This window comes from Alosa pseudoharengus, unplaced genomic scaffold, assembly GCF_046254945.1.
Source record: "Alosa pseudoharengus isolate Yale_2024_CS ecotype anadromous, Long Island Sound unplaced genomic scaffold, YU_APseudo_1.1 YU_APseudo_1.1_scf_23, whole genome shotgun sequence".
NCBI classification, from domain to species: Eukaryota; Metazoa; Chordata; class Actinopteri; order Clupeiformes; family Clupeidae; genus Alosa; species Alosa pseudoharengus.
This window is the reverse complement of record NW_027468685.1, coordinates 23,074,871-23,089,304: the sequence shown is the minus strand read 5'-3', so window position 1 is coordinate 23,089,304 and position 14,434 is coordinate 23,074,871. Positions and strand designations below refer to the sequence as shown.

General features: G+C 45.2%; 1 protein-coding gene across 2 annotated transcripts in view; it reads right to left on the bottom strand.

The window, feature by feature from the left end:
• Positions 1 to 14,082, bottom strand: part of angpt1 (angiopoietin 1) — a 47,313-nt gene extending 33,231 nt beyond the window's left edge. For both annotated transcript variants that reach the window (XM_076302087.1, XM_076302088.1), the window contains exon 1: positions 12,939 to 14,082. In XM_076302087.1, the coding sequence (XP_076158202.1) occupies positions 12,939 to 13,388 (450 nt within the window). In that variant the 5' untranslated portion in view covers positions 13,389 to 14,082. The remainder of the gene's footprint in view (positions 1 to 12,938) is intronic.
• Positions 14,083 to 14,434: the final 352 nt, after the last annotated feature.

The following is a 14,434-nucleotide window of genomic DNA, read 5'->3' as shown; positions in this document are numbered from 1 at the left end:
TGACTGGAAAAAAAACATGACACTCTGTCCAGTGACAGAGATGCTGAATAGGGAATTCTCTACAAAGTCTCTCATTTTCCTTCATTTGAATTATTTGTTTAAATTATTCTGATTTGTCATCTAACAAAACAATTTGAACATATTTCTTAAGATAAAAACAAAACAAATGCATCTGAGTTAATCAATATCTAGACATTGTAAATTAATGTTGACAATAGTAATATGCAAAACCAAATACATGTGCATGAGTTTAGGATTCTATTGAGTTGATTTGAATGGCTACAAGACTATTACAAATTCCTAAACAAAGAGTCCAGCTTTACAGCAACAAAAGGCATGATTTATCGTGCTTGATTATTGTTTAAATAACTATTAACGTTCTTTGCCTTTCGGTTTGGCCTTGTAGAATTTGATAGTTATCTAAACAAGAACTCTGGGGTAAGAATGGAAATACATGTAAATCAAAGCAAATCTGATTATGGCTTGATATACTGCTTGGAGTTGCCAATGTGCCATACCTCATGGTAATGGTGTATTTCAAGGCTAAGGGAAATCAAAAATAAAGCATTGTGAAAAGCTTTAGCTAACCAGGCACCTGACACCAAGAGAACACCTCCCCTTGCCAAGCTCTGGACGTCCAGAGAAATCTGTTTTCAATCTCTAATTATTTATTTTCACTTGATTTAAAAATTAACAGTATGGATTACAATTATGAGGTAGCTTAACCAAACACAGACCTCAGTTGGCTGTGCTTGCCTGAAGGCTCAATGGATTCCAATTTATTCTCGAATTTTTCTCTGTACTGGTAAATGAATACAATGTCTATATAGTTCTAAATGCAATAACTGTGTAAGATTAGCCAAGGCAAGGCTAGTGTGTGTAATAATATGGAAGTACTGATACAAGTAATGATGCATATGACATTAACTTCAACTATAAAGCAGGCTGATCCGTATTGATGTGTAGCACATGATTCACATGAAAAACTCAAGTTTGTCTTTATTGTCACTGAAAGAGTTTGCATCATGTTCTTTCTTTATTCACTGCCATGGGTCACGTATTACTTTCTAGCCATCATGTTTTGTTATGGGAACTGCTGTGAATATGTTGATGTATGATAAGACTATGGTGAGCAACATGTACTTCACCCTTCCAACAACTTAAAAACCATGACATTTACCATGACGTGTATGGCAAATAGGACAAATACACTACAGACTGGGTGTTTGCTCTAGGAACAACAAACATTTTGTCCTTTTGCTGTTAAATTGGATCAAAATTCATGGTGCAATATGATAAAAGATTTGTTTATGGAACAAAAATAATTTAATAGTATGGAACAATAATAATAATGTGCCAATATAGTTAATTAATCTTATGTTTTTTTTTGAACAGCTATGTTTATAATCTTATGCCAAGGTCAAAAGATATTCACAAGGACAGAGTAATGTTTTGAGAAAAAGTCACATTATAACCCTATGAATCTGAGCCAGATGTTTTTATAGGTACCATCATGAAACAAGAGCTGCATTCTTTAGACTACATGCTCATTCAACATTAAACGCGAGAGGATATCTAAAGTCCAGTAATCTCTCCCTTTTCATCCTAATCACATTTATAAAAACCCCACGATGATTAATCCATGCAGGACCACCCCATTTAGCTGATATTTTGAGAAGTTTAATGACTTTATATCAGTCCAGTGAAAGGCTGGAATGTGTTCTCGGTGACTGGAGGGACTGGGGACTTGCTGAACGTATAGCCTGGAGCTAAGAGTCAATAGAACTGGGAAACTGAAAAGAGTTTGAGCAAAAAAAGTGAAAAACCATTCATTTTTGATACACTGCCTTGAGTACACAAACTTGACCAAAACATAAAAGGACTAAAGGTGGAGATTGTTTGCTTTGACTGTCAGAGCACTCCTCAGAAGGGTTGCGAGGCTCACATCCAACAGAAACGTTTGCTTTCCACTTTTTTCCAGAATTTTTGGTAGTGGCGATGTGGATGTTCACTTGTTATGACTATCAATTTTCTGCAAAAGGATTTCTCAGTTAGTCTAGACATGGATTATTTTGCCATCTCCAAATGACGACATTGAAATTACACCCTACGAGTCAGACCCACTGTTCACGTCTCCTATAATCCTGTACCTAATGTGTTAAAAACCGGATGCTTTGCTGTCTCAACGTCTTATCGGTCCAACTCTATTAAGCGGCTTTAGTCCCAGTAATGCAATCCCTACTGGCAGTTTTTAGTTTTGTTGTGAAATTCATGACTTATGACTGATGCACTTTGCCCTCTGCATCATTCATGTGAAATTGTGGGGACAGAGAGTAAATATTTCTCGGCAGTGCTTGCGTACATGACTGTATATTTGTTCTAATCCTCGAATTACGGCCGCCTTCTTATATCTGGGCAATTTCGGGTGAGTTCAAATAGCTCCCTCCCAATTAATTGTGTTTTATCTAGATGTATGGGAGAGGAAATGCAACTATTCACCCAAGACCCCAGAATGCGGAAATGTAAACAAGTGGCAAAACAATCGGGGACCTGCACCGACCCCCAGTACCAGCCTTGAGTTCAGCTCTCTCTCTCTCTAAAAAAAACCTTTCTGCCAAATCCTGAAAAGCACATGGGAAATGTTTCCACTGGGCAGCCTCCTGGAGGGAGAACGAGAGAGCTAATGACTTAGTAATCCTGCACGACTTGGCATTCCATCTGCGCATCTCAACTAGATGGATACCACAGGAAACCCATGTTGAAAAACACCCTTAAAAAAGAGCTGAGAGCCTCTCAGCGCACAAGGCTCAGCACAACTTCAGCGTTAATATTTTGCAGAGACTCGCTTGCGTCAGGACTTAGTTATGAAGCCCCATCCCAAGAAGCTGGTGACCCCATACAATGCCTCATCTCTGGGCCCGTTGGGGTCTGCTCTGGGCCCTTTGAAGACCAAGAAGCGGCGCTGACAGCAGTAGTCATCATCTCCGAACCCGTGCAGGACACACCAGAGTAGTCCACAGTAAGACTGCCAGAGCGGTGGGTGGTGGGAGTGGTGGAGGGGGCTGTCAATATACCTTCACTCTGCTCACACACATCCAAATCTAATCTTCTCCAATGGACACAAAAGAAGACCAGATGGGCCTGTGAATTCCTGAGCAGGAATTCACATTAGTTTGAGTAGAGAGCAGAAGATGATGATGATTCAGTACATTTCTATTTCGTGGGCCCTTCTCACAGGGACCAAGAGCAGTCACACTGACATGGTGGTGTCACACTTCATCTTCAAAACTGTTTCAACATTTCAAATAAAACTGAGTGATCTGACCACAGATGTGAGCTGGCCAATGGAGCAGAATGAGACTTCAGTTTTGTTATGAACTAAGGCCACACAGCACTGCAGCACTTATGACAGTGTTAAAGTAGTCAGGCAACATCTTCCTTTATCACTACCCACTCCAAACAGGATTTACTGGGATAGACAAGGTAGATTAGATTGTCTGCTTTCAATCCCAAGTGAAAAGGAATAAAAAAAAACCTCAGAACAACAACCCAAACATTCTTGCATTTTCACATTTAAACAGAAAAACATGTGCTAAATTAAAGTGCTTTGATGCAGGTTTATGGGAAAACAAGGGAAAATGCCTTAAATCCGCGTTGCTTGACAGAAAAGGGCAACAGACAAGGAACCAATGAATTTGCACCGGTTTTCCAAGAAGACAAAATAGAAAACACAAAGCACATACTCTGCTGGAGGAGTGTGTCAGTAATTTCATTTGCCAAATCAATTCACACATCTAAATAATCTACATCCTGATTTACACGAGACAAGTCTTGCTTCAAATGTGATGGCAATGGAAAAATCTAGATCGAATCAGGCCATTTTGCAGTTCACAATGTCTTAGTTCTGGTCTGTTGAGAGTGCTTGAGTGCTTATGTAGATGAAACGCAGCACACCCAGCCAGAGCCTCAGGTCTCCATAAATCTCCATGACCAATCTCGAGCAACAAGTAAACTACTGTCTGGGATCTGCCACGGTATCCGTTGCCCTGCTGAAATACAGTGCCCTCTGTGCTCACAAGAAAGCGAGAAAGGGAAAGAATGAAGGGGTGCAGTGGAGGGGTAGAGAGAGAGAGAGAGAGATGGAAAGAGATGGAGAGAGAGAGAGAGCAGAGGATACGCAGTGCTGGGTCGCCGTATCCCCTCTCCTTTCATCTGTCTGGGTCACTGTTTATTTTTGCTTTTTCAGACTCAAGTGCTGCAAAAGTGTGTATACACACAATGACAAGCAGGGGGGAGATCAAATGAGTTTAGACAGCATACCCTCAATGACATGTGACTGTAACAACAATTAACCCCCCTCTAAGACACACACACACACACACACCACATACTCAGACCTGCACACGCATTTAGCAACTCACACAGAGCCTTGGTCACAGAAAGTGAGAAAGTAGCAAGTTTTAACCCTCCTTGTGGTTTTATGTTGTCATAATATTCAACTTGTGGTATAAATATCTGTGGTGCACAGTCTCAGCTAATTATACCCTTGGTACGTACATGCTGCACCACTCAACAGCAATATACACCAGCAAGTGTGGATAGGTTTCTCTGTGGGTGAGATGGATGGAAAATTACTGGAGATGATGGTTATTGCACTCGTTCGACCCCACATGAAGAAGCTTCTCGGTGCAAATCCACTACGGGAGCAGGCATCTTCGGAGGTCATCCAGGACGACCACAGAAGCAGATCCTGTCCATGCTTACGAACAGATGCTCTCGCTCGCTCGCTCTCGCTGCTAATGTCCAAACACAGGCGTGCCAGATCAACTGGAGATTAACCCTGGAGGCCCTGTCCAGACCTTCAGTCACAAACATGCCGTGTTAGCCTGCCATGTCATGACATTAAGTACTTGGGAACGGATGGAAGTTTCCTTGTGTCTTGCAGCGCATCTTTAGAAATGATGGTGCAGCTGATGCTTAGGAAAAGCGTCCCTCCGGTCCTGTTGTTTACAATCTTACAAATCGGAGATTAAAATGGCCTTCAAAGAACAGCTCTGAAGATTATGGTCAAACAAATCGGCTCTTACATAACACTGCTTTACATTCTCCATGGCAATGGCAATTTTCAGACCTGTTTCATGAAACGGATATTCGTGAGAGTGCAATACATGCCCTTGTGAAGGAGTAACATGGTAGACCAGCTATTATCTTCCTTAACTACTCTTTCCAGGCCAGAACTTCACCTCAAGTGTCTGAAACCTTCTACCACGGGGGTAATTGGTGTGGAATTGTGTAGATTGCTACTATAATGGGTCTGAAGTGTTATTTCTTCCTCTGATAAGCATAATGTAGATTGACCTTTGGCCTCTGCCCTCTAAAAGCTCCAGCACCGGCTGCTGTGACAGAGAGAGAGGGAGGTGGAGGTGGTGGTGGTGGTGGTGGTGGTGGTGGAGGTGGTGGTGGTGGTGGGGGGGGGGGGGTCGGGGGTGGGGGTGTGGAGGGACTACTCGATGGCCTATATCTACATCTTCAGCAATTATCTGCAGTTGGTCCTGACAGCCACACCCCGGGTATTGTGAGGAATGTGAGAAGGCTGGCCGCGGTCCCAGACGAGCGGGACAGGGATCTGGCCACAGTTCAGACGCTCTCCAGAGCCCGGAGCTGGGTGTGAGGGGAGCGGGGCGGAGGGCAGGGAGGTGGAGGGCATCACGCTGAGCGCAGAGCCTAGCCTCTAAAGCTGCGCTCTGACACCCTCGCCACTCACTCATAGTCACATGTGCATGTAACCTACACATGGATAACTGTATGCTGTGTCCATGCCTGGTGAATATATGAAGGGCATACACACACACACACACACACAGCCCTGTCCTGAGTTCTGGACGCTTCCAATTTGCCTGCTCTGTAATACACACTCTGCATACACACAAGCTGTAGGATCTGTAGTCCTGAAGGGAATATGTACAACTGTGTATGATTTGCCAAAGTTTCCATGATCATATGACAACTGCACTGGACATGATCACAGCTGCAAAGCTAACTGCTACTGCCACGACAATATACTATGCAGTTTGCTACCACACAGGCAAAGCATAGTAGAGCTCCTGAGGATATGATAACAATACCCACAAATCTCCCTCACTTTCTTGTTTTTCTGCCTTTTTCAATCTCCTCCTCCCCTCAGTCAGTGCATTGCAAGGTCCTTGGTATCTGCTTTCTCTAAATTTTGTTTGGTCATTTATATGTTTCCGTGTGTTTTGTGTTAACTGTTTGGACATAAACTCTCTCATCAACTCTTTCATCCATTCCATGCGATGCTTTAGATTTGAAGAAGTTGAAGAATCTACACTCATGATAAGGTGAAATTACGTTCTCCATGTCCCTATATTGTCCAGGGCTTTGGCAAGCAACTGGACAAAATCTACATATACAGTATGAGAAACCCAGATGTGTGTGTGTGTACTAAGGAAGGGGTACTGCTTTTAAGCATAAGAACAAGGATGATAAAGGAATGTGACATCACCATAGCCTCCACTCCCCTATGACAAAAAGTGTCCACCAAACAACCCTCTTATCTATGGGATTAATAATTGTCAGATAGAGATTATGATGGAGCTAAGAAAATAAGCATCAAGGAGCAGAAAGATGGTGTGAGCTCCAAAAAGAGATTAAAAAGAGACGTGCGACTCAGCATTTCATTCTTATTTATTTCGCTCTGTGTCAGGGACTGAAATAGCTGAGTGTCTCATGTCTCCCCACGCTATCTGTCCCCCGAAAGATGAAAACACGACTGAGAGAGTGCAGCTGTGACGACTGGAGACTAGGGGTTGGTGGTGGAGGGTGGGGGATGGGGGTGCTTAAAAAACACTGGCTGTCTTGAAGGGACCCATAAAGTAAAATGTTGAGACACCGAGACAAACCCTCTCCAGAAGAGGCCTATAACATGAAACATGCAGGCCCGACACCAGGGACTGACACAAGTGCAATCACCCCCCCTTCCCCACTTCCCCAGTTAAAGAGGACAAAGTCTCAGTGACTATGAGACTTACAGGATGTGGGCTATTGTATGTCTGAGTGATCGTCTGCACGTGTGTCTACCGAGTGAGAGATGGATCACTGATAAAATGAAAGATGCACACCTGCTCTGCTGGGCTTGCATGGATTGCACCAGTTTGAAGTGCTCTCTATACGCTGCAGAAGAAACTGAACCGGTGCTCAACTGCTAATGCATACATCCAGCTCTGTTTTTACTTTGCAAAGCTGTCTAAATCATTTTAATTCTCCTTCCCAAAAACAATAGAGCCCATATCCATTCCCTTCAGGAGAATAAAACTCTGAAACAGTCCTTTTTTCCTGCGAAAAAGGGGATCAAATGGACTCGCCACCGAGACATGACCAATCCGACTCTGCGATGTTATCGATGACTCTGTTACCTGAAAGGCATACGGGAGCAGTGATTTACAATACCTGTGGTTATATAGTGGGAAGAAAAATGACAACCATTACAGCAGCAAATACACCCGAGGGCATGCGGAAAGCCAAACGCAGCTCAGGAAATTCTCAATTTATCCTGTGCTCACTCTCACTCTCTCGCTGTTGAGATTCGGCCCATGAGCAAAAACATCAGGAACTGGGACAAATGGAATGCTCGACGCACCTAACAAAATACGAAAATATAATTGCAATTAAATCTCAATAAATCCTGTGCGGAGAGAGAGAGCTCACTGGAGGGTGATTCATTAGAGAGGCGCAGGAAATTTAACCACACGTCCGAATGATGCTGCTCACGTAGGGAGAAATCCAGAGAGACCTGCCGGTTGCCTCCATGCGGGGAAAAAAATTAACTCGGAAATTATCCCGACCATTTATTTGGTTTCGTAAGCCAAAGGTATAGAGTTTAGGACTCCCTGTCTGCCCTTTATCAAACACCCAACGCCAGAGCAGAGCTTAACGACCCTGTTGAAATATGAATTTGTGGTGGAAGTGAAAAGAAATACAGGTCAGAAACAAAGTGACTGACCATATCGAGAGTGACAAACCCTCCGGGTAGCCCCTGGTTCTCTGTTTTTCCCCCAGACCGGAGAAACACATTATGCCGTACTCAGCTTTCATATCCACTCGGGGGTGGAGTGGCACTGCCCGGTAATGGCTTTCCATGGCTATTCCCCTGATGTGCTAAGCACAGAGCTCTGTTTTCTTTTAAGCCCCTTGAAGGGACACGGGTTTGAGCGAATGGACTGGTACTGGTGACACTGGTGAATATCTGTTTGAGCTTTGAAAGTAAAAGAGAAAGAAAGTGAGAGAAAGGAAAATTGAAAGAAAAAAAGACGGAAAGGAAGAATTAGTCAGTAAGAAACAAAAGACGTAAGAAGTAATACTGTAAGAGAGAAACTGAGACAGACTCATCACTGTTGTTTTTTTTATGCTTTGAGGTGTATTCATTTGTCTTTGTTCTTGTTGGGAGAAAAAATATACAGTTAAGCAAAGCGGTTACTGAAAAAAAAGAAGTACAGATAGAAAGACAGAGAGGAAACAGAAAGGCCTAAAGGAAAAGAAAAGAAGAGCCTCCGAGTCTGTTGACCATCCCTCCTCCTCCAGCACTCTCCCCTCTCGTCCCCCACCGCCGCCATTTTGATTGTTAGTTTTGGCCCACACTATCAGCAAAAACAAACTTTGATACAGAGGAAGTCACCCCGAAAATAGCCCAGGTCTTTGCCTGGATGCACAGGCATGCTGTGTGGGCCTCAGATAGCACCAGTTGGAAGGTGGAGTTGAGGATGGGGAGGGGTGGGGGTGTGGGGGTTTGCACTGTACCCTTCTAACCAAATGCATGTTGAAGGGGAGCGGGGAAGCTTTCAGAAGCTGTCCATGTCAGGCATCCAGATTAAACTCAAGGTGTTTACTCAAGCCATCACCACCATAACTAGAGTCGAAAGGCAGAACAATGAGGATTTCACAGAGATATGGACAAATTCATCCCCTCCCTCCCCCACCCCTGAATCCCTCTCACTTCCCTAAGCCGCTGCATCTCAGTTTTTTTGGCACAAGGCCCTTCCTTTAGAAACATGAGCCTGAAAAGTCTCCTCCAGACACAGAGAGTGTGAAGATCTATCACTTCCCCCCTCCCCGCGGACTCCCACATAGACTCGCAGCTTAGGGAGGCCGCCTGTCCCAAAATGGACTGCACTCAAACATTTAGAAGGACGAATTCTTGAGGCTCGGACGTGCAAGCATGCACATACGCACACACACACACACACACACATACACACACAGATAAACCTGCACATTACATGTGCACACAGATATCCTTGAACAGGTAATGTTTGAAAGCATACAATTTAAAGATTCACTTTTAGATGTTTGGCTAAGTGTTTTAAACTCTGCCAGTAATGGTTCCTTAAATAGGACAAAACCATTTCTTAAACGTCTCTTTCATTTTGGCACAGCAAAAAGAAGCCAGGGCTAGAATTTGCAGGGGGTACTTAAGAAGGCTGCTTTCCTGAAACAAATGATAAAAGATCAGAGGCAATCCAGCTAAATTCTTCTCTCTTTGCCCTGGCAGCCTCCGTGGTAATCCCTGGACAAACAGAAGCCACCTTTGACTGGTTAAGAATGTTATCTGTGCCTTCTCTCCTCTTCTGAACAGAACAGAATTCCTCCGACTGGACCGCCGGAGTTGGACAAAGCCCTGGGCAAACGGCCCCATATGTCAGAAAGTGTCCCGACACAGCGGTGAGAATGAATGGCCTCTGAGTCAGTGTCTGTCTTCAGTTCAGGGCCTTGGCCAGTGTTATCTGGACATCCGTCTCACACTGCTGGGCAGGGACCAGGTGATTAAGATTGATGGGCATATCTGCTGTCAGATGAAATATGTTAATCGTGTCCTTATGTCTCCCCGCATTAGGCTAGCAGAGAATTAGCATTGTGCGGTTTGAGGCTATTGAGTAAGATGCCTTGCGACTTCATCCCTTCATGCTTTAAATCGAGCATTGGCTCATTTTGCCTCGTCACTCAAAGCTTGTTGCCTGTTGCTTTGGTGATGAAATATTTCTCTAGTCGTGCGAGGACAACGCCAGGACCTGACGGGCTGGTGGAGGAATCGCAGGCGGTTTGTCTTCTTTGTTTTGAACTGCTGCGGGATGAGAAATGTTCGAGGTCCATAAAGACGTCCGGTTTGTGGAGCTGAAGAAGGCATTACGACATCGGTGCTGTTGGCAGATGCCTTCACCCCCCCCCCACCCCCCCGTCCACCTCCTGAGCTCCCCTCTTTTCTTTTCTCTGTGTTTCAAAAGAGGTTCGTCTCACAGCCTCATTAGGCCAGAACTCAGTCGGCAAATGCCCCAGAGTGTAGAGTGTGTGTGTGTGTGTGTGTGCGCATGTATGTGTGTGTGTGTACTGTATGTGTGTGTGTGTGTTTGCTTATGTGTGTTTTTACAGCACTGACGGACAGATGGATTCTACTGAACAGTGTGTGTGTTCGGTCAGGCCTCTCGCTCAACATGCTGGTCCTCCCCACAGAAGATGAAACATTTCATCATCCCTGAAGTACATGGTAAACACTTTGGTGTGAAGAACTAAAACGAAGCTTAAAAAAACGGGGCCTCACAGACCACATCACTAATTCTAGCTGACGTTATGCTTTTAGTGGGCCTTGCTTTATGGGTTCAGATATACAATATGTATTTTAGTTTGCGTTAATGCAGTTTTTATCGGCCAGAAAAATGTTCTCTCAGGATGTTTGAAGCGCTAAGATAAGATACCATGTGAGGCATGTGTGTTAAACTTACTGAACCCGCCATACATCTCTTTTTCATTCAGATTTGCTCGCTAGGAGCGTACAGTTGTTCTTTATTATAAGAATTCTATAGATCACCTTATTTCACAGGGCAATGTTCAAATCAGAAGCACACACAGGCGGCCACTCATATGCACACACACCCACACACAAACAGAGAGAGAGAGGGAGAGGGGCAAAGCAGAGAGAGCGAAAAAGAAAGAAATGGTGAGACCTCGTAAGAACATAGTCCAGCACCATATAAGAACATAGTCCAATGTAATAACATGCCAAGCATGAAGAACAGTGAGATACAGTTAGTAAGGCCAACAGTAAGCTTGACAACAATTGACAATATTGAGGGCAATTCATTTTGGAACACAGAAGTAATCCATCTCACTGGTCATTTACCCTGTTTGTGCCAACACTGGACAAAAATAAATAGCTGTGATTAAGCAATTAATCACAGCATGGCTACTAGTCCATTTCAGGAAAAAACCCAATAATACAGAGAAACGTAAACATGCAAAGGCTTCAGAGTATTTAAGTGAGTTTGTTTAGTACATGTATTCATTTCAGAGATAGGCTTGCCTCTTGGAGACAGCTTGTCGCAAAGCTCAAAAAAGCAGTCTAGTTGCCAAATGCAACGTCCCCTGGATGAAAGCCTTATTAAATCACTTTACATCTTAGATTGTGCTCAATGCATGTTAATTCTCGTTTCTATGGTAAAGCTGGAGTTAACAAAGCCCAAACAGAAGATAAATACATAGAGATCCATTTATTAGTTGAACATTAACTGATTAAAGGGGGGCTTCTCTTTCAAACTCCCATTATGGGAAAAGCATGGCTTCATGCATCAGGCTGACTGAAGGTCAGCCTCGCTCTGCAGCTAATAAGTCAAACTGTAATTAATTACCGTGAAGTACATTTCGTGATGGTTGCTTATTTCTGGAATGATTCGAATGTGATTGTCAGCAAACCCAGCTTTGCTCTGAGCGTGTTCATTTCTGTCGCAGCGTGAGTGGCCCGTCAGGCCAAGACAAACAGCCTCGACAGCCTCACAGCCTCGACAGCCTCGACACCCCTTATCACAGCCTCACAGTGTACAGTGCCAACAGCGTCTCCAAAATGAAGCCAGTGGTGCCTGTTCAAACCCCAGCATATTTACATTTTTAACACAATCTGTCTCTCGCACTAAAACATTCAAATCTGCTGACTTCTTGTCCTAAAACTCCAGACGGTTAAGTCTCTCTTGCTCTCTCTCTCTCTCTCTCTCTCTCTCTCGGTCTCTCTCTCTTCTCTCTCTCTCCCCCTCTCCCCCACTCCCTACTCTCTCTCCCTCTCTTTCTCCTCTTCATTCTCTCCTGTTTTAGTGGCTAGCTCCACATTAGGGAAGCTGAAGCTCTTCCCCAGTGCTGTCTCGAGGGTATTGCACTTCCTGTCATTAAAGAGACAGCATACTGAAGGGGTCCGGGTGACTGACAAATGGCCACTACTGGGCTCTGCTGTCCAAACCAGACCCCACATCTGTGCACTCGATGAGCTGCACAGAAGCACATATCCCCCTTCCTCTGTTTGCAAGGCACAATGCCGCTATGGCACACGTAAGGATGACTTGTAGGATCGCTGAAACTAAGAGAGCAATGAAAGGTCACCACCCTAATTTATATGGCGACTGTAAGATCCTATCTCAGAATCAATAATTATCTGGGGTAGAAATGACACATTTTGAAAAGATTTTAAGTAAATATTGTCTAACGAGGCTCTATTATTGTGGGAGTTAACTCTGAAACCCATTTTAGACAACCCGTTGCAACTTTGCAGCGACTCAAAGCTCGGAGGACATAAATTAATCTCTTTAACAACACACAGGCTTCACATAACAAAAACAAAGGCAGTCCCAGGAATCCCATCATCAAATAAACCAGAATTTTCTATAGACCTCAAGCACACACACACACACACACCGCAAACTCTCTTTATGAACAAGCAATGAAGCTAATCCTCAGGCAAAGACAGCGAAGCGAAATCCAAACCATAATCTCTATTACTCCCCCTTTGCTGTGCCGTAACCGCGTTAATCTCCCTCCGAGATCTGGACTTGCACATATGGGATCCATACGTCCACTCTGTGGCCAGAGTGCCGATAAGTGTCTCTTACCTTCTGCAGCCACTGGGTATAGTTCTCCATGACGTGCTCCAGCTGCTGGATCTTCTGACTGGAGAAGTCCGGCTCGGGTGGCGGTGCGTCCCTCTGCAGGGCGTTGGCGTTGTACGCGGGGGTGCCCGCCTTGGCCTCCCGGCACGGGGTGCCCCCGGGGCCCCCCTCGCCCTCGGGCAGGATGAAGGTGTAGGTGCACTGGCCGTGCTGGACACGGTGGTAGCGCCGGCTGCTGCTGCTGCTACCGCCACCCTCCCTCCCACCAGCTGTGCTGCTACTACTACTGCTGCTACTACTGCTGCCACTGCTGCTGCCACTGCTGCCACCTTTGCCCACCGAGGTCGCAGTGGTGCCATCCGTGCTCCTCTTCGGCTCTGCCACTCCGCAGCTGGCAACCACCAGAAGGGCTGCCAAGGAGAGGAGAGGACACACAAACCTACGCCAAAGCATGTCTGCAACTGACGGGAAGGTTTTTTGTAGGAAAAAAAAAGAAAAACCACGAAAGAGAACAAAAAGAGTGAGTTCTCGAGGGGTCACTTGAGTGGTGTTCTTGCTGGCGTGACGTTTATGTAATCTTCTGATCTTGTGAGGTTTATCTGTTGAAGTAGAAGGTGTCCAGAGTGGTCAGGGTTGAAAATTAGAGGGCCACCAGGTAAGCCCCAGCCGTAGCCTTGGAATGCTGGACGTCCGAGTCCATGTTGGACCTCCTAGGGAGAGAGTGTCTTAAGGGCATCGTTGATCCGTTCATGGACATACACACACACACACACAAACAAACACACTTCCTCTTACATGTACTCACACTCCAACACAACCCTGCTGCTTACAAGACACAGTCCTGCTGCACAGACCTTGTGGCTGGCCTGGAGGACTCTGCGTTTGAAGGCTCCTTTTTTTTCCTCTTCCTCGGGAAACAGCGCTGCACGTGTTGCCCAGTGACAGCGTGTGTGCACCATGTGAGGCACCGAGAGCTCAGTGGTGGTGGTGGTGGTTCTCCTAACGCACTGAGCAGGCAACCGGAGTGCACGTAGACAGACAAGAAGTTTGTATTGTCCCGTACAAGAGTGTGAGCGCGTGTGGCGTCAGACCTCCCCTAGTTCCTGTTGTCGTCCTCCTTCTCTCTCTCTCTCTCTCTCTGTGTGTCTTTCGTTTTCCCTCTGACTCCCAGTGAGAGTGAGAGCGAGTGAGTGGGTGAAGAGCTGCTCCAGGCTTCCAGCACACTCTGAGCCTGCCCCTTGCACAGTGACTGCAGAGGAATGTGTGTGTGTGTGTGTGTGTGTGTGTGTGAGTGTGTCTGTTTGTGTATGAGAGAGTGAGTGAGCGTGTGTGTGTGTGTGTGTGTCTGTGTGTGTGTGTGAGGCAGCACACAGGGTATGTGTGTGTGTGTGTGTGTGTGTGTGTGTGTGTGTGTGTGTGTGTGTGTGTGTGTTAGAGGGAGGCAGCACACAGGGACCCCAGCGTAGAGGATGTGCTCAGCTTGTGAGGATCGTTTTACA